We start from the raw sequence: 26,751 nt of genomic DNA on the forward strand, positions 1-26,751 counted from the left end.
ACGCGGTTGGTCCGTAGATGGGTGACCATCTTTGCCATAGCGAGTTCCTCCGTGTTTCGGAAGGCATGTTAAATTGTGGGTCCCGGCTGTTATTCCTACATCTTTGACAGTCGTTACAGGTAGTCAGAAGCTTGAAAAAGTCTGACAGCCAGTCTAACCAAGGGGTGTTGTGTTGCCCAGGTAACTGGGTTGAGGAGGTCAGATCGGTAGGTCCGGTTGGACTGGTAGCCGACCCCAACATAGTTGGGAAAAGGCTAGGCCTAGGCCGATGTTAACATAAACTTTTCGCTCTCCTAAAAAATATTCTGGTGTGTGTTTCACACATTGAAGTTGTACACTACAGCATTAGTTACAAAATATATTTCCAACATATTTACATGAATACTTTAATTACAGATGCATCCTCAAGCATGGCTCCTAGAATGCTGACTGTTTCTGATGACGAGATGGTTCCACAAGGTGGGGACATTCGATTAGTTTGCTGTGCCGTCGGAAGTCCACCTCCCACATACAGGTGAGATATACATTTCATACAAAAAGATATAAATAAAATAAATTGGAAAACAATGCAAAGTTATGTAGCAGAAAATGACACGTTTCTTTATTCTAGCTGGTTTCGACATTCGAACGGTCGCCTGAGCCCTGTCTCCAACAGCATCAGGATCTCGGTGTCGGAACAAGTGCTGATCATCCGACGGGCTCAGCTGTCTGACGGTGGCGTCTGGACATGCAGAGCGCACAACCAGTTCGGTGAACAGAGGAGGGACGCGCGGCTGCGGGTGCGGTCGCGGCTGGTCGTCAGTGTGCAGCCGCAGCTGCAGGTGATAATATGATTCTTAGATATTTGCACCATAGATAAATTCGGAAAGTCGTTATTAAGGCAGTGAGTCGAGTTATTTTAGATTGTAGCAAAGTCGAAATGTTTCTTAAAGTCAAAGTGCGTGGGTTTATGTATATTCCAGTTGTAACTTCAAAAATTACGCTCATACGAAAATAGAACGTGACCGGCGCGGGCTCACTCGATCGCATTATTCCCTACTTGTCAGAGAATAAACAGCGTACGTTTCAGGACCAGAATAACCTACGAACATTTACTTTTATCACATAAAGACGGCTAACAGAAAATACAATTGTCCCAGCGTCCCAACATCTGTATTTCGGGGAGCAGCTAAATTCCCGTCAGCGCCGGGTGACGTTGCAAAAATTGAAAAATAAGTATTCAGATCACAGTGGAGGCGAGACACATCGCGCGATGTGATCCCGGCGTTTGCTCATCGAATATAGACAAGCTGGGACGTGGCTCGTCTGCGAGCCGGCTCGCACGGCTCTGTTACATTGTTCCAACATGTTCGTGTTGAGTCGGGTCACTTTGAAAACACATCTCCTACTGCAGGCGACTTTTTTAATTACCTGACGCAGCGAAGTATACTTCGTGAGCAAACAAATATATTGCTTCGTGTCTGGATTTAAAAAGCTTAAAGCTTGGCAGAGAATTGTAAGAATCTTGTGTAAATTTACTTCTACGTAGTACCTGCGAAAGTCAGTTTATATTCCATTCTAGAGTACTCAGTCTAGAATTATGTACATTCCTCTTTAATGCAAAAATGGTGTGGTAATTCCTCGTGGTTAATGGTCATCCCCGAATGTAAAGGTACATAACAACGATACATGTTTTATGCACAACAGCGAGTATGTTTACGAGTGAGTGCGTAATTTTCTTAGAACAAATAGCAGTGAACAGCCCTGTGATCAGCAAATAACAATTATAACATTACATCCATAAGCCCGCTGACAGTGGCACCACGACTCTAGCTTTATGCATCGTTTGTTTAGCGAGCTTGTAATAAAATCTCTATTTCGACTATGTAACTATGTTAGAGATTGTTTTAACTGTTTATTTTAATATTGAATAGTTACTTTATTTTGGAAACTGTTAGTTATCAGCAAATACACATGGAAACGGTGATATTTTATGAAACAGTATTTTTTTAAATGGTCTATTTATTAGTTGATGTAACGGTTTACTCTCGCGTACTTGCTGGGAGTGTTCGACTAGTTTCGGACCCAACCGGAGTCTTTAATCATGAGCCGAAGTGGGCGGCGGGCGCGCATGTCGACCCCTGCCACTACGATAGTTACTGTAAAAATATTCTATATTTTATAAACGTTTACAAGTTGTTATAATTGGATCGTTGAAGCAATTATTGTACAGCATTCCTTGTGCGCGATAGATGGCGTTGACATCTATAGCGTTTGAATCGCGCTATGGTTTGTCAAAAAAAATATAAGTGTCAAGGTTGACAAGAAAAAAACAATAAAATGCGCATGCTCTAGAACAGTACACCGGAGTTTTACTTTTATCCATAATTCTCACGAGTGTACTATACAGGACAAAGTTACTTAAATGCCATCTCGGTATTTAACACTAGTAGACTTTTATTTGTGATTTACAGAAAAAAATATAAAAAAATAAACTCAATAGGTACGATTTTGAAAATGACCGAAGTGCGTGGTACGTTTTGGATTGTGTTATATTTCGCAATGAGTCTCATGTAACTATTGCAGGCCACGTTTCGTATGTTTAAAGAGTTTCGCACAAAATGTTAGTTTCAGTTTTGTAGGAATCACGTTTTCAATAAGTTTTGGGAGCGCCGCGCTTACGAGCTTATGCTATGAGATTTATTTGTTTGAATATTTATTCAGTGTCCGTTGAAAACTTTAGAACAATGCAGGCGCGTATTGTGATGTGTAATACTTTTTGGTTTTATGATGAAACTCTGATAGAAGTTTTGCAATATTTTATTTATGTTAAATAGATAAATATACTTCTTATTTGAACAGCTAGTTTAGTTAGAAATTGTAAATCTGATACTCTAAACATTATTGTAATATTTTTTGAGACTTTAACCCAATAGATTTCGGTTTAGGTACAAAAAACAGGATCGAAACAAATTAAACTAAAATAGTAGATGAGAAAGAATCAGAGAGCATCAAATTACTTGAAAATCAAATCAGGTCGTTTAGAAATGATTTTACAAATAACCTTTTGTTTCGTTTGCAAACGCTTATTCTGGTTTTTAATTAATTCTGCGACTGAGCCCATCAAACTTAATAAAGCAGGCTTTAGTCCCTACAATTTAATTCGCAAGTTAATATTGCTTAAGAATAATTTGATTAAAAGATGAACATAACAGTTTTTATTGAGTTTCTTGAAGTTTAGATTCAATATAAGAAAAAGAAAAGTTTAAACAAAAAAAACCTTTTAATGTAAACTACAATTATAGCAGTATGGGCCAGTGTTTGGATTTACACTGAAAATACTTTCAGGAATGAAAATATTTGCCTCGAATTTTTGGTGGTGAATTTTTGAAACGAGATTTTTTTCTGAAATGGATCTGAAATTCATACAGAAAAAACTCGTCAGAACTCTTTTTATAACAAATAAAGTTAAAGTTTGGCGATAGTCGGTTTTTAGAAAAAGCAAAATTTGTTTGCTTTAGTTAGGCTGTAAACGGCTGAATATCTCTTGACAGAGCTTTTATCAGTTCACGGATGGCTGCTACTTAGATAATTAAGCCTTAGAATGCTCCATCAGCCCTCACGAGAACGAAAAGATTACTTCCTTACAATACTGACGATAAGTTTTCTCTTAACCGATGATACAAAGTTGTTTATTTCGGTACCAAATCATTTCTATTTATATCACGTTATAAAGAACCACCACCTGTCAGTTTTAATGTTTTGAAAGGCAGGTAATATTCTATAGTTTTTTTAGGGAATGCTTTTATCTATTATTATTAGACCAATAGCTACCTTGGGCCGTCCGTGTCTGATCTTATAAAACGAGGATCCTAATTCTATGATAGATGCCTGCCTTCTTTGTCCTGCCCCGTGTAAGGACCAGGTCTGCTCCAAAGGAGTTAAAAAAAGAATAATGAATGTTTTAAATGTAACTTACGTAAATAGAAACACGAATACGATCACCAGTGGTAGGCGGCGCGGCACACGGACCTGGTCGCGTCTCTCTGACCATAACAATAAATTATTCACGTCCCATGTTGAATAGCGTACCTAACCAATATCCTTCGTCACAGGGTTGACCCGGTCTCGACATTACATTCATATAATTAACGTGTTTTTAATTAAATCAACTTCCAAGCTGTTTCTAAGTATTACCTAATCATTCATTGAAAAGAAATAAATGCCAAGTCCCATAGTTCTCCCTTTACACAAAGTTTAAAATTAGCATGTCTTATAAACACCATATAAAACTGAAAAGTTTTTAATGTTTCGCCTCTAGGTCCAAAACATTTGAAGTATAAAAGTTAAATTTCTTGACACATTTTCTAGAAAGATATTGTAACCTATCAATTTGAGATGCAAACAAAAATGAGTGCAGAATAGAAACGAATAGCCATACTGATGTATTTACTGGGCAGCCCTATTAATCCAGTTTGAGGCGACACGCACCGTGACGCAGTCACTAGGTGATGTCTTCGTGAATAATTCAGGAGGCGCGACTCGCTGGAATCGTCTTGAGGCGACTAGATCGTATTTGTCGCTTGTTTATCGAGTTCCGACAGTTGGGGAAATTGAGTTAATTTGTTTCTTTTTTCCTCACCTGTTTCTCTAAGTTATTATTTGTAGAAGTTACGGTTGGGCCACGTAGTGATGTAATGGGGAAACTTGCTGCACCAAAATTTTCACTAATATTTAAGTTTTACAGACATTTATCATTATTTTGTCTTCGTACAGGTTGCAAACTCCGGTAGCTCGGTGACGTTCAACTGCTCAGTGGAAGGTGGTGACGCTCGCGTGCGCTGGCTGCACGACGGCGTGCCGGTGGGCGGCGGCGAGCGCGTGCTGCGCGTGCATGGTGTGGTGCGCGCTCACAGGGGCATGTACCAGTGTTTCGCTGAACGAGACCTGGATAGCGCACAAGCGGCTGCAGAACTCAGGCTGGGAGGTACGTGTCAAATCGTAATCATAACTGCTAAGATCCACAATTTGACGTGCCTTCCGAAATAGAGAGGAATCCATTACGACATTGATGGTCACAAATCCACGGACTGACCATGTCAAACAAACCTGTGATCAATCAATTTCTTCAATTGTTGTTTAGCCTTTTTTTATTCACTTTTTTTTGCATTTTAGTGGTTTCATTTGATTTTGCTAGTAAGCTTCGTAAGCTGCATGCATTCCAAACGAATGCACCCCCAAAATATATTGCATACCCGTGAATCGAGTTAGAAAACGCCACGAGTAAAAACGTGCCTTAAAACCAAACGTTCTCATAAACTAAACCGCATTCCTAATTCTGCCAGCAAATTACAGAAAGACCATTTTTTCTTTAAACTATTTATGGTAATATTTCACATACAAATATTAAGTATATGCTTGTCCCAAAACATTAAATGTTCTTGATTCACACTTTTTACGCCCAACAATAAAAATATAAATAGACATTATAACAAGAGATGTCCAAATATATTTCGTGCCAGTTCCATCACTCATTGTTAAACCTACTCAAAAAGTGTTAATTCCACTTCAAATGTTTTTGTTCAAATGGACCTCTACAAGTACCCTCCAATCGTTAGAAAATGTTTGTTTTGAATGTTTATGCTCACGGCCTGAAAATTACAATGAAGTTTCCTTTTGTTTGGATAAATTATACCAGTGTGTAATTTATACCAAAGATTTTCGGCAACAAATTTAATATTGTAACATTCCATTTATTTAAATGTGATACGCCGTAGTCATGTGTTCATGCTTCTCCTACAAAATAATTTTTGGAAAAGTTTTTACTGCCTGAAAATATTCAAGTTACTCGCAAAGAAGACCAAATAGCAGTGTGAACCAGTAGTGCAGTATAAGTAGTAAGTCCACTCGTTTTATCTCCGCTTCAGAAAAACCTATAGCCCTTACGGAATTAATTCTCTTCAACAAATGTTTAGTCGCAAGCATAGAAATCTAAATAACAAGGTAATAGAAATGGCATACACCGCGGCGATCTATCGAAACGCATGTCGCCTGTGGGCGGGGCTTCAACACATTCACAGCAAATAACTACGCAATCACGCAAACATTAACATCGAGAAGACCAAGCAAACAACACTAGGCCGTACATCTATTGCAATAAGGTTGACTTTGTCGTTGTATGGATTCACTAACTCACACAGTCATTACATTTTTTTGCATTAGTTGTAGTGATTACGTAAACTACACTAGGGATTGACGACGGATCCGAAATATAATGAAAGACGAAATTATGAGTGACAATGTTTTTTGTTGTATTCTTCTATGGATTACATTATAATATGTACTTAAAAAAAAAATCGCTAATTGTCGGTTGACAAAAAAAATATTATTAGGAAATACTTGGTAGGTAGGTTTGGTATATACGGTGACTTTTTAGTCGTCTTACAAAAGCAGCCCAGTTCATGTATCGAATGACTAGTAAACGTTCATAATAAAAAATAGGTATTTATGAGATTTGGATAAATTTAAATTGCAATTTTTATTCAATGCTATGCTATAACGCAAGGCGTACTTTTTGAAACATTCAGTTGCGAGCGCGGTCCGAGCCGTAAAAATGGAGAGGGCGGCGGGCGGCAAGTTATCATGCATTCAACTAATTTCATAGTGTATATTCGGCCTAAGTTGTAGGGTACCAATTTCGTTTACCCGTGGTAGTCATCCACTTGTCTTTTGTATTTATTTGTATCCTGCGGGATTCTGAAATAAAAATATATTCAATAATATGTTCACAAAAACAAACGACTATTAAAATTGTTACTTTTCGTATACAATGTTCATTTTGGATAATTTGTCCGCACTTAAACACATCACTATTTCCGACAGTTTTGTGCGGCCGTACCACTACAAATACGATCGCATTGATAAATATTATTTTTCGTTATACATTTATCTTTTTACAACGGTGCATTTCTGTAAGTCTCTTACTGCAGAGGCAATGATTAGTAAAGAATGCAATTGTTGCAGGATGGTGCGATATAAATATGGTTTATAATGAAGGTTATGTTTTGAAATTTAATTTTGCAATAACATCAATATTACTGCAATAATTTATTTACCGATAAAATGTTATCTATTTATTTATGTTATTACACGATGCAGATGAATTTCCAGCCTGAGAAACGCCGCAAAACACCATTTTTAGTGGTTCTTACTGTGACGACGTTCCGCGAGCGACTGAGCGTAAGTTCACGCGCTGGTGTCGTCCAAGACACCAGTGTGGCGACAAGGTCACGCGGCGTTGGCACTTCTATTACCTTGTTATTTAGATTTCTATGGTCGCAAGCCAAGGGTCCATTTGGAATTAATGGACGGTTCAAGGCTATCCCCACATATTTGTTTAGGACTTGCCCATTTCGGAATTGTATTTTTGGGATTACCACATCACTTTTATTCCCACCTTTTGTTTTTATTGTCTGCTAATGATGTGGGAGTGTGTGAATAATGTTCTTGAATATGTGGGTTTTTATAGTCCGACATGTTTTGTGTGTGTTCTACTTTTGGATTATTCCCCCTTTTAAAATACTAAGGGCACTGTCTTATTTTATTCTTAATTTGGTAAAGTTTTTTTAACAAACACCATCATAATCTTTTCAAATCTACTTATAGTATTTGCTTGTTGGTTTAATTGACTTAGTTTTACATAGCTTTGTGTTTATTATGTTCATTTTCTTTATAATGACGTAGTGTCATAGACCAAAGCCGTGCTAGAAAATACAAATTGTAAAATCGTACGCCACGTATCTAGTAAAAACTAAAATACCGCAGCTCCCAACCGAAAAATTGCGTTTCTCGGACCGAAAATTGCTTCCTGATTGGTCGATTAACGTCCTTTGAGCGACGATTGGCCAATCAGCGGCCACTTCGGTGCGTAATTACAAATGGTGTAATTTTGCGGAGTGCAGCGCGGTACGATTTCGTGTGTCGTCGGGTTATTGATTAACGCGGTAGTAATGACTGGCCATGCGTCACACACCGCCCTGGACGGGGGTTCTGGGGGTACCTGGCCTTTAATTGAAATTCGGAAGTGGTACCTGGAACAACTGCAAAAGTACACTAAAAACTTTTAATCTATTTTCGTTTCATGTATCTTACGTATGCATTTGTTTTATCACAAGACCTTTGTATTGACCACATTTGTAAAAAAATAAGAAATAAAACATAATCATAGAAAGTAGCGGAAAAAGTATTTTTTCCGCTACTTTTTATGACTTGCTACAGTTTCGATTTCATTGTCCAGCGTTCAAACTAATCGATCTAGCCGTCAAACATCGTCGTCCTCCCCCTCTGACTATTTTCAAGAAACATCGGTGTCTATTTTGAGTCCACTGGGTGACAGTGGCAAAGAGATTGCTTTGTTCAAAATACTTTTATATACAAAATAAAGTACTTAGACTTTCCTTTAATCGGGAAATGGATTTATAATTTTGTGCTTCGTTTTGTTATTGATATGACGTAGGTATTTGATGTAAAAAACATACTAAAATAAATTTGATAAAATTTGTATGGAACCAAATGGCAGCTGTTTCACGTTTCGTTTAAGAAGTAATAAAATCGGTTAATTCAGTCCAAAGTATTTATACAAAAAAAATACCGAGGAATTGATTCTGTTGAACAGATACACGCTTGTAGACAATGACACATATTATTCAAATTATCGCGATTAATATAAAATGGCCAATATGTAAGCAGAACCGGGTTTTCTATAAAATTTGCTTAGCTAATACAGTTTCGTCCGATGCCATGGAATATGCAGTGCGCTGGTGGTAATCCTTTAAAAAGCATTTGCATTATTAAGATATACTGCGGCAATTGCTTCAAGTAATTTCGTTTTAAAGTGCGCGTGTTTCCGAATGCTGTTTTATAATGTTTGCTTAATTAATTGTTAACAAAAAATGTGTCATTATTTTGCAATGTTATACATTAAATCCGTTTCGCAATATTAGTTACCAGCCTTCGGCTTAAAAAAAATGAAAATCTTAGGCCTAGGCTTAACCAATTTTTATTTGCATATTAAGTAGGTCTGAGGATAATTTACTATCTACTTTTTATACCCCTAAATGATTTAAGATTTGTTCACTCCTTTTTTTTAAGTTCTTCCTACTCCAGAAATTCCCTAGAAATAGTTGAAAAGGCAAAGCAATACTTGCCGGGTCCGCTAGTCGGTCCATAAATACTATTCTGTGATACTTTTTATTTTTAATCAACGTTTATAACAGTGAAATGCATGAAATATACGTATTCAAAGACGCAAAATAAAAGAAAAGAATGAAGCAAATATTCTTTGTAAATTGAGTTACTATTCCTGGAATAAGAGTACAGAATTCCGTATTGGACAACATAGCTGTGTTTACATATCACATGTAGTATGCTGTAGCGACATCGCAGAGCCAGTACTCAGCGAAGTTCTGCTCATAATGGAGTGGAGCTCAGTGAACAAACTAAGACGCTCTCCCTAAGCCTTTAGTTAAGTAAAGCCTTTTTCTCGACGAAGCATACTTACCTTACATAGCAGTCTCTGTATTCTAATGAAATGTAAGGAAAAATTTACTTTCTGCAACTCTATTGTTTAGTTGAAATGTTGTAGGTACATTTTAGTTTAGAGGGAAACTCTCTTGACAATTTTTTATCAAAAATAGGATACCTATTTATACATTTGTTTCACCTTGGTGTTTCATGGTACCAAATGGTAGATCAATAATACGTATAAGAAATTAAAGGCTTTGAAGATCGAGTAAAAAAAATATGTCGTCAAGCTCAAAACAAAATACATGAACTACATAATCATCCATTTATGAAAACTAAACATCATCGATATCGATAGTATTATTTTTAATTAAGAACCTCTAATTTGTTCCGTTCGCTACTTACGAACTCCGTAAAGATATTACCTCTTCACCCCCCATTGCTTTCGGTTACGGTGGCCATAATTCTCGCAATAATGTCGCGGACAGCCCGTAAGTCAAACTGCGGGATAATCCGGATAGCTCTAATGGAATAATAGAGACGATCTATGACGTCATATATTTTACGTACCGGCAGGATGAGGTCACCGTGAGATATGGCCTGACTATTGTGTACTTTTGTTTATCTAGTCGGTACCAATCTAGTGGTCATTGAAATATGGTGATTAATGATACAACTAGGGCGCGTAATGGTAGGATGACCGCTGGGCTGTATGAACAAATACACAGACTCCGAATAGGCATTATAACGAAAGCTGAATCTGAATCTTTTCCAAAATTAAAGCGCAGACTACCTTATGTGTGTCTTTGAAACTCAATCCTTTGTTTTAACCATGCTCATAACTCACCATCTAGTAGGAAGGTATATATCACATTTATAAAACATTTTTATCTAAATATGTAATTTAGAGATATTTTTCTTTTATAAATTCTTAAATCTTCAGAGTATTAACAACATTCCGCTCCAGTTGTTCGCTAACTTCGCTGCGGCTAATTTTAAAGATTTTCATTTGTGGCTGAACTTTACATCAGCTTAAAATACTTTGTAGAACTTTAAATAGTTCGTGAAAAATTTAATTAAAAATGTTTATTACTTCTGTCTGCAAACCTTTTAACTACTGTTAGATATCATTTAGTTTAATCTTTTGCTCCTAAAAATAAGGTAAAATTGAACACTATCTACCTGATCGCTTTTGTTTTCCAAAATTTGCCAGTCTACAATGCTGATAGCTTTCCTAATGATAGCCCAAATTATATTAGACTGTTTCCATTTTTTACCGCAAAAAAAACTTAATCGTTAATTAACTTCGTTTCTTGCATTTCTATTAGATTCTAATGCAACCACTTCAAATATACAGTTACTTTTCCCAAAGCGTTCTGTTAGAGCGGAAATAATAAAGCAATAGCGAAAGTCTCGCTAATTACCGGTTTTCATTGGAATAATACATAAGGCACGATGCGTCCGGCGCGAGCCAGATAAGCGCATTGCACACAATTATACAATTAGCCGACTATCAGCGGGCATCTGATATAAATTCGCGCAAAACGATGCAACGTTTACAAGAGCTAACGTTGTGAGCGGGCGCGGTGCCAACTGGAGCGTGGCTTGAGTTATGGGAGGGATCTGGTGACGGTATCGTCAATTAATTTATTGAATTACGGGCGGACCAATGTAAAAAATCTGTATCTGATAACTACATTCGTACATTCGTAGATCCCATAATGGCACGTATCAAATAAGTTGAAACGTCGACTTCAATCAGATATTCCTTGAACGCAACCGTATTTGCCGATTTTTTAACTAAATTAGTAATTTAATTTATGTACCACAATATATTACTAATCATTTCTACCATAATATTATCATCAGAAGTTGTCTGCAGATTACAAATCCCTCTTTTAGACCACATATCTCAAGAGTCCCGCTCCGCCCACAACTTGCGCCACCCGCTGACATATTGTCTGTCACGGCGTCCGGCACGGCCTGTAATAAAGCTCTCAGAAACGCTAGCCGCTCACAATTTAGACCCTCATAATTCCAGCGGCTATTGTATTCATTCGTTATTATGTTAGTGTTGCGGCTAATTGAATTTATTTGCCAAGATTTATGACGTACGATGTGGACGGCTTGTGGTAATGTACGCTTTGCCTGTTTGATGTGGGGTGTTGGATTAGCGACGGACGTAATAGGCTTATTATGGTTGTTGTAAGTGGAAACAATTACGCTGAGTGTGATAACGTCATTATGTATTTTCCGTCTATTTTTCGTTTTCTAGGACAGTCTGAAGTTTTTTTTTATATAAAAAGTGCGCTAGGCACACATGTACGAGCTTGATAAACGTGAGTAAAGTAGTCTCATATACAAGGCCTGGGCACCGCAACACACCAGCGACTTTATCACCTCTCCGTGGGCAGAGAGCAGGAGCACCAATAATGCACTGAACATAACGCGATGCATTAAGAACACGTTTAGACTTAATAGTCTGTGAGGACGTTAGCAAATTGCATAATATTATAAGCTGACGTGCAGTACAGTGGCATCATAAAAACACAGCTAATGGCTCGTGCGGCGCTTCTGGCTGTAAATGTAAGCAAGTTACTTTACATAATAATAACCTCACACCACATGACGCTTATAATATTTTTGATGAGTTTAGCGAGTATGAAAGAAGACAAATTGAATACATGCTGAATGGAATTTCCATCAACTTGCATATTTATAATATTAAAAATGGGATAAACCTCTTTCAAAATTTGGTTAAATATAAATAATTGGATGAAATCTACTTAGAGGACAACTATTTCCAGAACTTGCTAGCCTAAAAGCTAGTTTCTATCAAAACAAAATCCAATCAACGTTGTACATTCCCAAATGTATGGCAGCCGTTTGTCACGGCTCATAACGGGGTATACACCATTAGCGGTGAATTTATGGCACTTGTGATGCCGACACGTCATTGTTCGTGTTATATGTTAGATACCGAGTGATGCGAGTGAAGCGTCATAATTATTACAAGAGTTATGACTTTATTGTTTGGTGTACAAAGAGATCGGTTAAAAACAGTCCGGCGAAAAAGGGGTGTAGTTTCTTTAGGAATCCGTTTTCCAAATTTCGAGAGCTATTTGGACCCGATATCAGGACCCGTGTCCGGTAACTTCCTCTCTCCTAGTGCTCTAAAAGGAAATTGTTTTCTCTGCATATACGAAAGCTACCTACATGTATCAAGGTTACCATTATTAATGTTATCGCAAATTTCCCTCCCGATAATTCATTGGGTTGATTTATAAAGAGGGCCAAGAGCAAAATAGAGTAGATATGAATAAATAAAACATCCGTCTCATTATGTATGCGCTCTATACTTCTTTTAGTAGTTGCTCTCTATGCCTATAGTAGAAATGGGAAATCTAGTGACCAACTAGACTGACTATATTTATTTGTTTGCGACGAATCTTCTGCCTCCAGCTCCAATAATTTCTCTTCAGATCTAACAAACTTACAATGTACCCAACAATTCGGTGACAAATACACCACAATTATTAGCACACATCTTAATTAGTTAAAGATATCAATTCTTGGCTAATTTGTTGCTCTTATATTTTCAGATACGGCACCTGAGCTCCACTACACTTTCATCGAGCAGGCGCTGCACCCGGGCCCGGCGCTGGCGCTGCACTGCGCGGCCTCCGGCAGCCCGCCGCCACGGTTCACATGGCTTTTAGATGGACAGCCTGTCGAAGAGCATAATACGCCACAAAGGTAAATAGCTTGTCTTATTTGTGCGTATTGTAATACTAACTCTAATACAGCATGCAAATAAACTAAACAAAACAACGAAATTTGCCAAATCTGTTTATTGTATCGTCATGGCATTATACAAAATTTGTTTCAAAGTAAGAAGGTCGGCATCAGCTCAGCAAATATAACGAAATCGTTTTGGTATAGGGCTCTCACAACCCGTCGATCCAATTTTCGCTGTACGATCCCCAAGGGTTTTCAACTTTAGCGGTTTAGCGTAATGCAAAATATTGGTAAACATATTCTACACGTGTCAGATTTAAAGTGAAAGCATTTAACATTTCGTGAACTGGATTGGCCCGAGGGGATTTATCGGTTATTGTTGTTCTGGACAGGAGTATCACTCAGTTTATGAACACTAATGGTGACGTGGTGAGCTACCTCAACCTGACTTCGGTGAGGCCTGAGGACGGCGGCCGCTACACCTGCAGGGCGCACAACTCCAGAGGCGCTGTCGAACATTCTACAAGGCTTAATGTATACGGTAACTATTATAGTCATAATTCTCCGATACCATTTAAAATTTAAACGTAATTTATGCGATGATTCTTTTGGTGAAAATGAAAATACAGATTCACAATTTATTTTGTGGACCGAAATCTATCACGCGAGTTAATTACTTAAGTGATTGATGAGTTGTATGTGTTGGGCATTTATGATGGTTTTAAATTATGGCCATTAAATAAATTGAATGAGTTTTTTGTACGACTCTGTGTATTTCCTTTACATTTCAGGACCGCCATCGTTGCGCAGCATCGGTCCGATCCGCGTAGTGGCGGGAGTAAACACCACCATCTACTGTCCATACTCCGGATTTCCAATCAGGTTGATGGAGGTGCATTTGCTTAGTAAAATTATAAGTTTCATTTTTGTTTCGTTTACGTAGTGTTGTGTTAGATTGTTAGAAACTTTTCTTCAACTATCTTCCTGTCCTTGAACGTGTAGTGTACTTTTTAGTTTCTCTACTTATAATGTTTGGTATATCAAAAACCTTATTTAAATCACTTTTCTCTAATTGTCAGGTAATATGTTATTTTTGACGTTAGAACCTAAGACGTAAAACACCAGGTAAATAATTTACCATAATATGAACTTTTTTAAATTTCAGTGATATTCGATGGCAGCGCGGTGGTCTGGACGTGAGCTCGACGGGGGGCCGCGCTCTCTCAGGAGTGGGGGGCGAGCTGCTCCTGTGGCCCGCTGAGCCGGCTGATGCAGGAGTGTACTCATGCAGGGTCACATCGCCTTCCGGACAATACGCACAGAAGGACATCCAGATATTTGTTCGAAGTAAGTGTTTTGCAATTAAAAATGATTTAAAATTGCATATTTTGACTTCTTGGACGATTTCATCCAAAAAACCACTGAATGGATTGGGACTAACTTTGGCACACAGATACGATAATTTTTATTCCGATATTTTGTTTCCGTGAGATCGTTTTGCATGTCTTGCGGGTGGAGGCGCTGGCAACAACAAGTTTACAATAAATGTAATTCTTCCAGATCCACCAAAAATAGCAGGATTTACGTTTCCGACGGATCTCGTTGAAGGCAGTTCCATTCAGGTGTTGTGTGGAATCACATCTGGTGACAAACCAGTCTACTTCTCGTGGCTCAAGGACAGTCAGCATATTCCGTCTAGCCTACAGGTAATTATTAATTTTAGCCAAGATTTTGAGGATGTTATTTCAAAATCTTCCAATTTATTTGGTTATCTGGATTTCATTTCAGGTGCAAGAAAAATCCTTGGACGAGTTCAGTTTTTTAATATTCTCTCACGTTACGTCAAAACATAGTGGAGACTATACATGTGTGGCCAGTAACTCTGCAGCTGAAGTCAACCATACGGCTAGACTAGCTGTTAAAGGTACAAAATCCTTAATGTAATGTATAAAGAAATTTATTTTGTTTCTCGAATTTTTGGTCATATTTCACCATCGTTTTCTAGTTGCACCGTCGTGGCTGTATGAACCTCAAGACGTGTCAGCTTTATTGGGCACTCAAATTTTGGTCCATTGCGCTACAAAAGGATACCCTGAACCAAGGGTCACTTGGCTAAAAGGTCATGGTGAGTTAAACATAACACATAATACGAATCAAAATATGATCAAAAAACTTTTGATTATATTTTATCTATTTCTGACGTAATGACTCTTTCAGGGTCCGGTGTCAGTGATTTCCGGCCTGTATCGAACCTTGACCTCCAATTCTCGATGCTGCCCAACGGGTCCCTGAGCATAGCCCCGGCAGCTCATCATCACGAAGGCCAGTACATGTGTCGATCTGAAAATGGAATTGGGAGAGGCTTGTCTAAGATCATTGCCGTTTCTGTCAATGGTAGGTAATAAAACATTTTCTTTGAGAAGTTTTACTTTTACGGAATAACTTATCTAATTATGATGAGTCTTAAACAGAAAATTGACTAATGTTTTAATTTACTCATTGTCATCAGAACCAGCTCATTTCGAATTTTCATCTCGCAACATGACGGTGAAGCGAACTGCGCAGGCGACGTTGCAGTGTGACGCGCGAGGAGACCCGCCCATACAGCTTCAGTGGACGCATAACATGAAGAGAGTCGACCTTACTACGTACCGGTGTGTAACTGTTATTGTTATTCAAACGATTCGGAGAAATAAAAAACAAGCGATAAGCATGCACTGTTGCATAAATTTTAAAGGACTAACAAGTTTGGAGAGTGACTTTGCAACATCATATTCGGTCTTATACGGGATATAAATGTGAATCATTTTGATTTTCAGGGTTTCAGTATCAGAGAAGAGGTCGGAAAGTGGTGTTAGCTCGCAGCTGAGCATAGCGCACGCCGAGCGCCACGACTCTGGAGTGTACCGGTGTCGGGCCGAAAACGCGTATGGCAGAGACGAGCTACTTATTTATCTTGCTGTCCAAGGTAAACAATAAAGGGACAGAAGACTTTCGAGCAATGTAAAATAATACTATTTACAAAAGTAAATAGTAAAAGCGTTATAAATCAAGAGCCACATATTGCTCCAGGTCATAAAAATGGTGCTTTATTTCTCTGATCGAATGGTTTTGAAGCCACATAAAAGTGTCCATTCTTTCGGAGACATTGTTTCATTTTAATATTGAAAGTTGGGACTAATATTCTTCCACCCATGGTTCTGCAGAGTTCCCCGAGGCGCCGCTGGGGCTGTCGGTGTGGCGGCGCGGGGCGCGCGGCGCGGCGCTGTGCTGGCGGCGCGGCTACGACGGCAACGCGCGCGTGCGCCTGTACCGCCTGCAGTACCGCGTCGTGGGGGACGCGCGCCCCGCCGCGCCCGACTGGCGGGACGCGCCCACCAGGGACGTGCCCGCTGATAGGGTCATAGAAAGGTCTGACTTCCTTTCACTTAATAAGCCTCTCAACATAAAATAAAACCACTTTATCACAATAATCCTTAATATAAAGAAGACCAACTCAAGCTCGTCTCGCTTCGCTGTTATTACAGTCTTGCATCTCAGTATTTTCTATATATTATAAGCTACTAAAGTAAGTTTATGATTGTATAAATCTTACCTAACCATTACAGACAGAATCCAGATTCGGATTCTGGTGAAGTAACCCTGGAATACCAAGTGGAAGGTCTCCGACCAGCGACGGCATATGCTTTGAGGCTCGCGGCGGTTAACGCTATAGGAGACAGTGACTACTCTGACCCAGTTATTGTACAGACATTAGAAGAAGGTGGGCAAAATTATACGCAAGAAAGCTTTTATAGCCGACGCGCAGTTGGCGGAAAAAATATTTAAGAACAATTTTTAATACGTTTCAGCTCCATCCGAACCACCACACAATGTGCAAGTACAGGCGAATGCGCCTGGCGAGTTGCTCGTTAAATGGCAGGTAAAATTTATAAAAAAATGTCTTGGCCTTCCCTTACATTGATGAATGCTATAAAAAATGATGGTTTCAACTTCAAATGAAAATTTGTTCGACAACCGCAGGCTCCACCTCAAGAGTCATGGAATGGCGAGCTGTTGGGCTACGTGGTGACGTGGCAGGAGGCGGGCGGCGCCGCGGGGCGCAACACGTCTGCCGCGCTCACCGCGCCCGGCTGGGGCGCCGCGCATGCGCAGCTCGCCGCCCTGCGCGCGCACACGCACTACTCCGTCGCTGTGAGGGCTTTTAATGCTGTGGGAGCCGGACCACCCAGCACACCACTTACTGCTACAACATTGGAAGGAGGTTAGCACTAGCACCTACTACGAGTAGATTGCAATAAATAATGATCTCATAGTTGCAGGTCATTAAGTTCACTTAATAGGATCATCCTTCATAAATATTTTCACTATGTGTTTTGCAGCCCCAGAAGCATCCCCAGAGCGAGTACGTTGCGAGCCCCTGTCAGCTCAGTCAATACGCGTGTGGTGGGAGCCACCGCCGCCCGCGCTGAGGGGAGGAGTGCTGCTCGGCTATGAAGTGCTTTATGAAGTACGTATTTATTAGAGAGTTAATATAATTGTTCAAAACCAGCTCGAACATTGACTGCTCATACATAATAGTCGAGTAGTGTAGGTAGTAAACGAAAATTACCATAGTTTTTTTGTTTAAGGAACTTAAGATCAAGCTTTTGGAAAGCATGAGACAATTTGTGGCAGAGTCTGATAAGTGTTGTTCCTTTCGCAAAATAAACTGTTTTACTATTGTGAAGCATGTTTTAGAAAAAGAGAGTGACTATTGTATCTAATTTTACAGACAGTGGATGAACTAGAAAGTCAGGTAGAAACGCGTCGCTCAGGTGGCATGGAGACTATTCTGCAAGCACTGCAGCGCGCCGCCAACTACAGCATCGCGGTCAGAGCGAGGACGGCCGCCGGGACTGGGCCCGCTTCAGAACCTGTTTATTGTGTAACACATGAAGACAGTAAGTATTAACAATGAAAAATCTCTTAGTGTAGAAAAAAGCTCATTAGTGTAAAACACCGTGTAAATCATTTTTAAATTTATTCTTCAGTACCGGGAGCCCCAATGGATATTAAAGCAGCTGCGAACTCTGAAGATACAGTGATTGTGAGCTGGCTCGCGCCGCTGCAGAAAAATGGCAAAATCAAACACTACACCATCTATAGTAGACCACAAAGGTAAATACACTGCTAAAGTGTGAAGACAATTTTTTCCGAAATTGCCGTAGTCTAATTTTCCTTTGTACTAATTTCTGGTATATTGGTCTTTCGCCAGAACAGGCCAACACTCACAGATGATGGTGCTTCACAAAGATGAGGAAGATGAGTACCAGGTTGAGGTCCGAGGTCTGCAAGAACATCAAGTGTACGAGTTTTGGGTAACCGCCGCCACTGCATCTGGAGAGGGGGAAATGAGTGCCATCGTGGCTAGGAAACCAAATGCTAGGGGTAAGCTCATATAAACTTAGTACCTGCGTTTTGCAATGTTATCGATTCATGGCCACAAATAAATAGTAGATAATTTACTGGTTTTGAACATCTAAAAAAGATATGTATTTTCTTTAACTTAATTGGTGAAAAGACGAAGATCGTGATTATTCGAATTAATTATACTCATCTGACCCTTTTCAGCGCCAGCAAAAATAACATCGTTCGGGCGCAGCGTGTGGGCACGCGCGGGCGGGCGCGCGCGGCTGTGGTGCGGCGCGGCGGGCGCGCCCCCTCCCGCGCGCGCCTGGGCCCGCCGCAGGCCCGCGCCGCCGCTGCCGCTCGACCACAACTACCTGCTTGACGGCCCTTATCTTATTATACTTGGTTAGCACATGACATCATGATGTGTTGCGATAATTCTGAACTTATCGAGTCGTAAAATGTCTTCATGAATTAAATCTCTTTCCAAAACAGTAAATATACGTATACAACAGGTCGATGGCTATTTTAGCATTCGCAACCTCTAAAATTAATTTTATACAAGGAATTTAATTAACCCACGGCAAAATAGTTTCTTATACATAATTTTATCATAATTTCCAGTGGTAGACCGCAGCTCTGCAGACAACTACACGTGCACAGTCCGCAACCCCTGGGGGGAGGAGCGCGCGAGCTGGGAACTGCGCGTTTTAGCAGCTCCAACCAAACCGCAGCTGCGGCTGTCGTCTGCCGCCCCTGCGAGACTGCACTTGGTGTGGGAGAAGCCGAATACTGGCGGATCTAGCCTACATGGTAAGTTTAAGACAAATGTTCCAGAATTTTAGTACTTTTTTTCGGTTAAGTCCACCGCATAGCCTGTAGCTAATTCAAATTACTGTCTATCAGAGACCATTTTTATAATATGACTTTCCTTTAGGCTACCTGATCGAGTACACCCGCTCCGATGACGTGAAGTGGCAAGGCTCCCGGCTACCTGCAGACACGCGAACACACACACTAGAGCGCCTTTCATGTGGTTCTCTGTATAGAGTGCGACTTACTGCTTTCAATGCTGTAGGCTCCTCTCCGCCCAGCGATGAGCTCGTCGTGTCTACTAAAGGAGGGCGTAAGTTGATTCATGACTAATAGTTTTTGACATTCTTTGTTCGAAACATTTTAGAACTAACTGGTATTTTTGTAATGAATATTTTTACTTTCGTCCATGTTACAAAACTTAAGTAGGTAATTGTTTTTTTTTATTTCAGCATCAAAAGCATCACCAGAAAAGGATTTGATAACCACAAACAGTACATGTGTACGACTAAATCTATTAACTTGGGACAGCAATGGTTGTCCTCTGACCCAGTTCACGGTATCAGTGAGAAGTTTCGAGGAATCATCTTGGACCACCCAGACCGTGTCCCCGGCGGCCCAGCCAACCGTGCTATGTGGGTTAACTGTAGCTACTTGGTACCACTTGAAAGTAATCGCTACTAGCGCGGCTGGGACTACTTTGGGGAATTATTATTTTTCGACTTTAACAGAAAGTGGTGGTAAGTCATATAAAATTGACTTCATTGCTTACTAACTTCAAGGTGAATTTCCATGCATTTCATATTGTGGCCACCCTCCATCAGATCGAATACCAGCCCCAGCGCACTTCCCTCCCGGCAGTGAGGACGGGGAGGAGCGCGCGACGGCAGTGCTTGCGGCGGCTGCGTGCGGGCTGCTGGCGGCGCTGCTGCTGCTAGCTGCATTTGCTTACAAACGAAGGTATTTAAAGAAGACGCTTTAGCATTTATGTCGAGGTTAAAAGTAGTCAAAATCCCAACTGAATTTATTTTGTTCCAGTCCATCAACTACCTGCTTCCGAAAAGGTTATGAACAAAGTGGAATATCTGAGGAGGAAGACAAGTCAGTAGAGAAGAGAGACAATCGTCGCAACTGCCAACAGGTGTACACCTCGTCACCTATCAAACATCCTATTAGCAAGAAAGAGCAACAAGGTACAGACAGCTTCATTAATTGATAGCCCCACCCGTTTTAAAATATTACACTGCTTCAACGTAAAACTAGTACGGTGTCGACTCCGGTACACAACGTAACAAATAGAAGTTTCCAGTTTGGTTACTCTTAAGTATGTTTTAGGCTGTATCAACCAGAAACAATCCGTCAAACATTAAAAAGTATGCCTCCTTGATTTATTTTGGGAAGCTTTCTAATTTTTACTAGTTGTCAAGAAGTCAAAAAGGGAATATTAATTCCAGAAATGTACGAGATAAGTCCATACGCGACGTTCAGCATGTCGGGTGGGTCCACGGGGCCGGGCGCGGGCGGCGCGGAGGGCGGCACGCTGCGCACGTTCGGGCGCGCCGAGCCCGCGCCGCTGCAGGCCGCGCCGCCACACCATCATCTGCATCATGAGAATGCAGGTACGGGGGACATGGGATGCTGTTACTAATTTTCACGAAGTGATATTGAAAGAGAACAAAACCTGATGCTGTGGTGGTAGAAAGTTTTACCACTGCCTGTTGAAAAACTATTTTTACAGTACACTAAATGTTGGCTTACTTACGAACTGCTTTCATCATCATTACATTTTAACCTATTAATGAAAATAGGGCCTTTACGGAGACAGCTCTCGTAAACTAAATATCGATAATGTTTTCAGATGAGTACACACTGTCGCGTGCGATGACGTTGATGGTGCGTCGGTCAGAGTCAGACTCTGACTCGAGCGGCTCGCCGTGCGCCGAGTGCAACTCCAGCGTCTCGTACAGGATGCCTGTCACGCCCGGGAAAGGTAATTACCACAAAATACCTATATTCAAAACTTACTTACCTCCAAGTTTTGATCTCTTGTAACTGCCTATAGAATAAATTATGCTGGTAGCTTTTGAAATCTATCCACGTTTTCCTTTTTCAATTTCAATAATGAACTATACCACTTCAAACCGAAAGAGCTCATTGTTGTTACTTTTTTTTACCACGAATTTATGCGTATTTATCAGAGGAAGTATTCCGCGCGGTAACGGACTCTAGCGCGGAGTCCGCGGCGGACGCGCGCTCGATGTCGGCGGCGCGCCACGAGCGGCACGAGCGTCACGACAAGGCGCGCCGGCGACCGCGGCGACATCACACGCCCACATCGTCGAGGTAAACTATACCTTAGGTAAACACTTTTTGAATAGGTAAAGGATTTCCTTATTTTTTATCTGGTCTATTACTCTTTATTGTCTCTAATAGATACGTAAATTAGACTTAAGAAATATTTTGTATAATATTGTGTAAATAATTATGTACCATGTAAATTGATTTAAAAAAAAAAAGTAATTGGAAACCTTAATTGCGAGGCCCAAATATTTCTTAATCGTTATGACATCTGTTGGACGATGGTCAAACTTTTTCACCACTTCCTCATTTATACTTTTCTACCCCTAAACACACCCCAACCCTACCCTCTGTAGATTACTTATTCATACCAGAATAGAATACTAGATGGCGCTGTTGTATGTTTTCAGATATCAACAGCGACAGGAGCAAGAAAGAAGAGATTTTACAATACACGTATAAATACGACGACAATAAAGACTGCTACAAGCGAAATACTATTAAATTGTTACCTAGCTAATTTACCGTTTTAGCTTTAAGAGATTTTAACACGAAAATAAATGTAAATATTTTAGGATGTTTTGTACTGTGTTGGATTTGACAATTAATGCGGCCTATTTGGTGTCATGAACATAATTTGTCGAAATTTTGAAACGAATCGTTTTTCTGAACTCTTTATTAATTTGTAGCAAATCCATAGCCAGTATTATTCATACACTCTAACAATAGTTATTCAATCCTTAACGAACCCTGAATCATATCTGACGTATTTGTAAAAAGTAGAAAATAGTTTTAAAATAAGAAGTCAATAAGAATAAGTACAAGAAGATTATATTGTTAGTAATTTATTAAAGAATGAGAAAATGCGATTTTCCTAATGTCGAACGGGCTCGATAGATGGCGTTGATTTAAGTTTGTGTGATATGCGTTCGTAAAGTTTGGATTGATTTTAATGCTCAAACATGGAGTTAAGATTAATTTTACACTTATATAAGTACTTTTAATACGAATTTTATATGCCTTTTAACAATCGATGTTTACTTACATCGTCATTAGTCAAATTATTTATATGCCTAGAAAAAATATTTAGTTGTTAAATCTAATCTCTGAAAATAAAACACGAAAAGCAAATGTAGTAAGAAAAAAACGATATCTACTATTTTTAATTGCTTAATACTAACAATTTCAGTATACTCAATAAAATATTTAAACTCTTTTTTAACATATTTTTTTTTGTATGGACAAACCAACATTTAATTATATTAAGTATAGCTCTACTGTTTTACAGGGTTATCATTGTTGCCAATTTACTAATTATGAACGATTATTTGATTAGAAACTGTATCATATTCATACATTATAATGCTAAGGGATCGTTAGCATTATAATGTCGCACCGTCTGAAGTAATAATTGAGACGATTTTTTAATTTTTATTTACAATTGTGAGCCAAATGCACGAACCCTTAGGCTAAGTTCAAACCAAACGCATAGTCAGCCGTCACATATTCGAAGCTCAATGAAAAGCAGGCTCTCTTCAAGCCCCTAATTGATATTTGCATAAGCGTCTACACAATACGTAGTACCGTATTGTTCAACAAAAAATATAATAATGCGTGCTCATGCACGGTAACGATGGCTGCCTCTACGGTCGGTAAGAACAATGCCTTATAATGACATATTATAAGTTCGAAGTACTCATATATAATTTAACTGTAGGTAACCAATAGCAATAGCAATAAACCGATCTACTCAACCTTATGTAAACTGTCACTGCCTACGTGTTTGCTAATGTAAATATTTTAAAGGAAACGAAAAATAAATCGATTAATTCGTATGTCGTGTTTTATTTCGTTCAATATTCAGTATCACTCTGTTATGGAAACATAACAGAGTGAAAATGATCTAGCAATCTGTTGGCAGCTTAAGCTAATGAGTTATTGCCTGAGGAAGTAATTACTCCTATTCCTGTCGTGGTTTTCTATGTTGTAACTTCTAGAAATAATACAGCTTGCATTTCCAAATGAACTTAATCGTTACAATATATTATCAGATAAAATGGTAAACAATCAGCAGCTTCTTTTTAAAATTCTTGGATCCAGTAGCCAAAACATGATACAATTTGTGGAACATTAAAACAAACAATAAATACGGTCTATACATTTCCCGAGCATAGTTATCTTACAAAAGCATTAACGTAACATAATGTCTCCATGAATGGTGTTGGCTTGCCCACTTGGCGTCGAGCGACTCTCAAGTCCAAGGAGTCCAGCACAATCTCTACAAGTAAGACTGTTAAAATTGTGAGAGTAAGATGCTGCTCTACATTATGAATAGCGCCGTTTCACTCTCATTCCAGTAGCAGAATTGTTTTGTGTGGTGATAGGCCACCAAGACGTTTCAATTCCCAACTGGCAGGCGGCCATCACAGATATTATCTCCACTATCGTCGGCCGACTTGAAGATTGAGAACATGGCTATAAATGTTGCGTATCAGCTCGTTACGTCTTCCTGAGTGCTCTTTCTAGTTTGAGTATATATTATGTGAATAGTTATTTATGATTGTACATTTTGGTAACTTGTTTAGATGTTCTTTTTAGTCATGTCCGGTGAATGTTAAAAGGTTTGTACTAGCTGAAACTGGTAATAAGGCTTAGTAAAATGCATTCAAACTCGATTTCAATATTTTTAAAAGTTTAAAAAAAATCCGACTTTCGTGTATTCCACAGAAATATCAATTTCAAGAAATATGTCTACATTTTGTTCCAGCATGCTTCGTTGCTACCAAACATATTGCAACGATCTGAAGAAAAAAATATGGAATTTGGAACGATGCCCAATAATTAAGGAAAAACTCCACTTTTATGAAGTCGCATCTTTCAGAACTTTATTAAACTCTAAGGAAGCGCAGTCCAACTATAACTTTAAAACTATAAAGCGTAGTAAAAACAAACATAATAAAAATAAATTCAGTTCAACGAGCTACGACGCCGTAGCAGCGCGTAGACATAATATTGCTACGCTGCTACTACGCGCTACGGATTACAAGCATCTAATGATAGTGTACACACTGTACATCTGCGTTGTAATATCGAAATAATTAAGAAATAATGCCATACACAGTAGATCTAGTTTATTAACAATTTAAACATTCTTAAAAACAAAATATTGAGCGATAATTCAAGTTACAAACTTTAAAAAAAAGGTCAAAATTTATATCTAAAAAAAAGAACGTTGTTATAAAAAGTTAGCAATTAATCTTGAAACTTAATTCGGTGTATGTCTGATATCGTGTACGTACACTGTCTACTTGTAGTGCTGCACTAATTGTTCGACCGCAGACCAGCGGTCGTGTGATAAATTGCTTCTGCCATACGCCACCGCAGGGCTAGCTCAATGGTACCTACGGCCGCCACAAATAATTGTACTTACAGTAGAATTAACAACCAATATATATTTCTGGCAATAGAGAAATTGATAACTTCGAAGATAATAAAATATGTCAACTAAAGAAGGGATAATAGGAATGAAATATTATATACATTATATTGACTCTTGATTGAGAACTATTTTAATAGAAAACAAAAAAAAAAATTGCAATACCCATTGCTACCTACGCTTAACACTAAATGTGATATTTACAGGTAGAATACTATGGTACTTTACTTATACAAATTGTTAATAAGGGGAATATTTTGATCAACCAATTATTCTATGAAAGTTTATGTAAATAAGTTAAAGATGAAATGGTAACAAATAATTTAACATTAGATTTACTAGTGTTTAATTAACAAGTGTGTGGTACTGGTCTACTGATTTATAGGAGCATAACACTAATGCTACAAAACAGGGAGTAGTTGGGTGCACTGTTAAACTAGTCATCCGATTGTCAAGATGCTTAACTTATCTCCTTACTCAAGCGAACGCAGTCCCATTAGTTTATCAAATCACTCGAATTAAATGTTTTCGTAAGGATATACACCAGTACAAAACAGAATAACTCGAGATTTTTTATTCTATTTGGAGTTCCGACGGTGCTTCTGAAAAAATACTGAGCGCTTTCGAAATATTTTGTCTACAAGAGCTGTCCAGTGCTAGCTAATTGGCCCCAATTCAAACGCGTCAAGCTAAACTCCAATAAAGTCTCTTATAACGAGAGATATTGGATTATTGATTGGTTTGTGAGGAATGTAGAACCTTGTTGACATTCAAATAATACGTTTTTTTTAATAACTTTGTACCGCCTTTCCACTTGCTGCATTTCTTCTAGAGTCAGTAATATAGCATAAAATTATTTAAAAATAGTTTTGAATGCAAAACGATTTTGAAATCCGATTCGTATTCAGACCTCTCAATATAACGATCAAGATATAAAAACATAAACTCTCAAACTAAAAAGAACAATTTCGTCTGACCTACTTTATTATAAATATTAGAACTTCGAATAATTTTGTATTGTTTTTTAAAATAAAATTCGATATAAGAAGGCAATATGCCTTTTGTATATCCTTACATCACACTGATAGTACCGAACAGTATTTGGGCCATCAAATATGGTCCTATAATACAGGTCTATACGATACCGTACTAATCGCAGTTGTCGTACGAGCGACAATGCTATGTATTGTACGACACAGATTGACAAGAACCGATGTGCTGGAACCACATTTACGTTGTCAATGGTTTACTGTAAACAGCTACAATCATTCTCATTAAAATACATTATTTTGAAGCTGACTTATGGTGCTATATAAGACTTCACTATGAGTACTAAAATACTTTACCAATCATCATCATACTAGCCTTTTCCCAACTATGTTGTGCAAGGCGAAGGGTCAGCGAAGTGACAGTGTTTTACAGTCAGCGACTGCAATCTGTTCTCTGTAAAACACTTTACCACTATACAATAAAAAACTAAACGGACAAATCAGCGCGACTGGCCATAGTTGTATCACGTATGAATGCTCGAAGTTAACGAAAATAATATTATTATTAGGAAGTAATTCCTTTTT

The 26,751-nt window shown here is 38.8% G+C and overlaps 5 protein-coding genes across 5 annotated transcripts; all 5 read left to right on the top strand.

The window, feature by feature from the left end:
• The first annotated feature begins 275 nt into the window (after positions 1-275).
• LOC113502082 (Down syndrome cell adhesion molecule-like protein Dscam2) lies at positions 276-17,203 on the top strand. Its single transcript, XM_026883463.1, has 16 exons — positions 276-514; positions 611-821; positions 4,756-4,966; positions 13,104-13,257; positions 13,632-13,780; positions 14,031-14,121; positions 14,405-14,586; positions 14,800-14,945; positions 15,028-15,163; positions 15,245-15,409; positions 15,457-15,639; positions 15,755-15,893; positions 16,059-16,207; positions 16,446-16,650; positions 16,848-17,002; positions 17,091-17,203. The coding sequence occupies exons 1-16, from the start codon at positions 378-380 to the stop codon at positions 17,201-17,203; spliced, it is 2,526 nt and encodes an 841-aa protein (XP_026739264.1). The 5' UTR covers positions 276-377.
• On the top strand, positions 15,755-16,419 carry LOC113501865 (Down syndrome cell adhesion molecule-like protein Dscam2). The gene is made up of 2 exons (XM_026883161.1): positions 15,755-15,893; positions 16,059-16,419. Exons 1-2 carry the CDS (start codon positions 15,781-15,783, stop codon positions 16,216-16,218), a joined length of 273 nt encoding a protein of 90 aa, XP_026738962.1. The 5' UTR covers positions 15,755-15,780; the 3' UTR covers positions 16,219-16,419.
• A 15-nt stretch (positions 17,204-17,218) lies between the features above and the next one.
• LOC113502083 (Down syndrome cell adhesion molecule-like protein Dscam2) lies at positions 17,219-18,913 on the top strand. The gene is made up of 6 exons (XM_026883464.1): positions 17,219-17,224; positions 17,263-17,503; positions 17,622-17,749; positions 18,014-18,182; positions 18,273-18,399; positions 18,497-18,913. The coding sequence occupies exons 1-6, from the start codon at positions 17,219-17,221 to the stop codon at positions 18,681-18,683; spliced, it is 858 nt and encodes a 285-aa protein (XP_026739265.1). The 3' UTR covers positions 18,684-18,913.
• On the top strand, positions 18,705-21,091 carry LOC113502084 (Down syndrome cell adhesion molecule homolog). The gene is made up of 8 exons (XM_026883465.1): positions 18,705-18,720; positions 18,853-19,035; positions 19,255-19,443; positions 19,568-19,756; positions 19,896-20,183; positions 20,268-20,403; positions 20,482-20,636; positions 20,898-21,091. Exons 1-8 carry the CDS (start codon positions 18,705-18,707, stop codon positions 21,089-21,091), a joined length of 1,350 nt encoding a protein of 449 aa, XP_026739266.1.
• Positions 21,092-21,304: 213 nt separating this feature from the next.
• Positions 21,305-22,844, top strand: LOC113502028. The gene is made up of 3 exons (XM_026883390.1): positions 21,305-21,433; positions 21,642-21,786; positions 22,152-22,844. Exons 1-3 carry the CDS (start codon positions 21,325-21,327, stop codon positions 22,201-22,203), a joined length of 306 nt encoding a protein of 101 aa, XP_026739191.1. The 5' UTR covers positions 21,305-21,324; the 3' UTR covers positions 22,204-22,844.
• The last annotated feature ends 3,907 nt before the right edge of the window (positions 22,845-26,751 follow it).

This window comes from Trichoplusia ni, chromosome 16, assembly GCF_003590095.1.
Source record: "Trichoplusia ni isolate ovarian cell line Hi5 chromosome 16, tn1, whole genome shotgun sequence".
Taxonomy (NCBI): domain Eukaryota; kingdom Metazoa; phylum Arthropoda; class Insecta; order Lepidoptera; family Noctuidae; genus Trichoplusia; species Trichoplusia ni.

Excerpts from the sequence above, each read along its gene's own strand:
- LOC113502082 (XM_026883463.1), top strand. The coding sequence starts at position 378 with ATGAATACTTTAATTACAGATGCATCCTCAAGCATGGCTCCTAGAATG. Across the intron at positions 14,587-14,799 it reads CATCCAGATATTTGTTCGAA|ATCCACCAAAAATAGCAGGA; the intron begins GTAAGTGTTTTG and ends TAATTCTTCCAG. Across the intron at positions 14,946-15,027 it reads ATATTCCGTCTAGCCTACAG|GTGCAAGAAAAATCCTTGGA; the intron begins GTAATTATTAAT and ends ATTTCATTTCAG.
- LOC113501865 (XM_026883161.1), top strand. The coding sequence starts at position 15,781 with ATGACGGTGAAGCGAACTGCGCAGGCGACGTTGCAGTGTGACGCGCGA. Across the intron at positions 15,894-16,058 it reads GTCGACCTTACTACGTACCG|GGTTTCAGTATCAGAGAAGA; the intron begins GTGTGTAACTGT and ends TTTGATTTTCAG.
- LOC113502083 (XM_026883464.1), top strand. Across the intron at positions 17,750-18,013 it reads GCTATGAAGTGCTTTATGAA|ACAGTGGATGAACTAGAAAG; the intron begins GTACGTATTTAT and ends CTAATTTTACAG. Across the intron at positions 18,183-18,272 it reads TTGTGTAACACATGAAGACA|TACCGGGAGCCCCAATGGAT; the intron begins GTAAGTATTAAC and ends TTTATTCTTCAG.
- LOC113502084 (XM_026883465.1), top strand. Across the intron at positions 19,444-19,567 it reads TGGCGGATCTAGCCTACATG|GCTACCTGATCGAGTACACC; the intron begins GTAAGTTTAAGA and ends ACTTTCCTTTAG. Across the intron at positions 20,404-20,481 it reads GCATTTGCTTACAAACGAAG|TCCATCAACTACCTGCTTCC; the intron begins GTATTTAAAGAA and ends ATTTTGTTCCAG.
- LOC113502028 (XM_026883390.1), top strand. The coding sequence starts at position 21,325 with ATGACGTTGATGGTGCGTCGGTCAGAGTCAGACTCTGACTCGAGCGGC. Across the intron at positions 21,434-21,641 it reads GCCTGTCACGCCCGGGAAAG|AGGAAGTATTCCGCGCGGTA; the intron begins GTAATTACCACA and ends CGTATTTATCAG. Across the intron at positions 21,787-22,151 it reads CACACGCCCACATCGTCGAG|ATATCAACAGCGACAGGAGC; the intron begins GTAAACTATACC and ends GTATGTTTTCAG.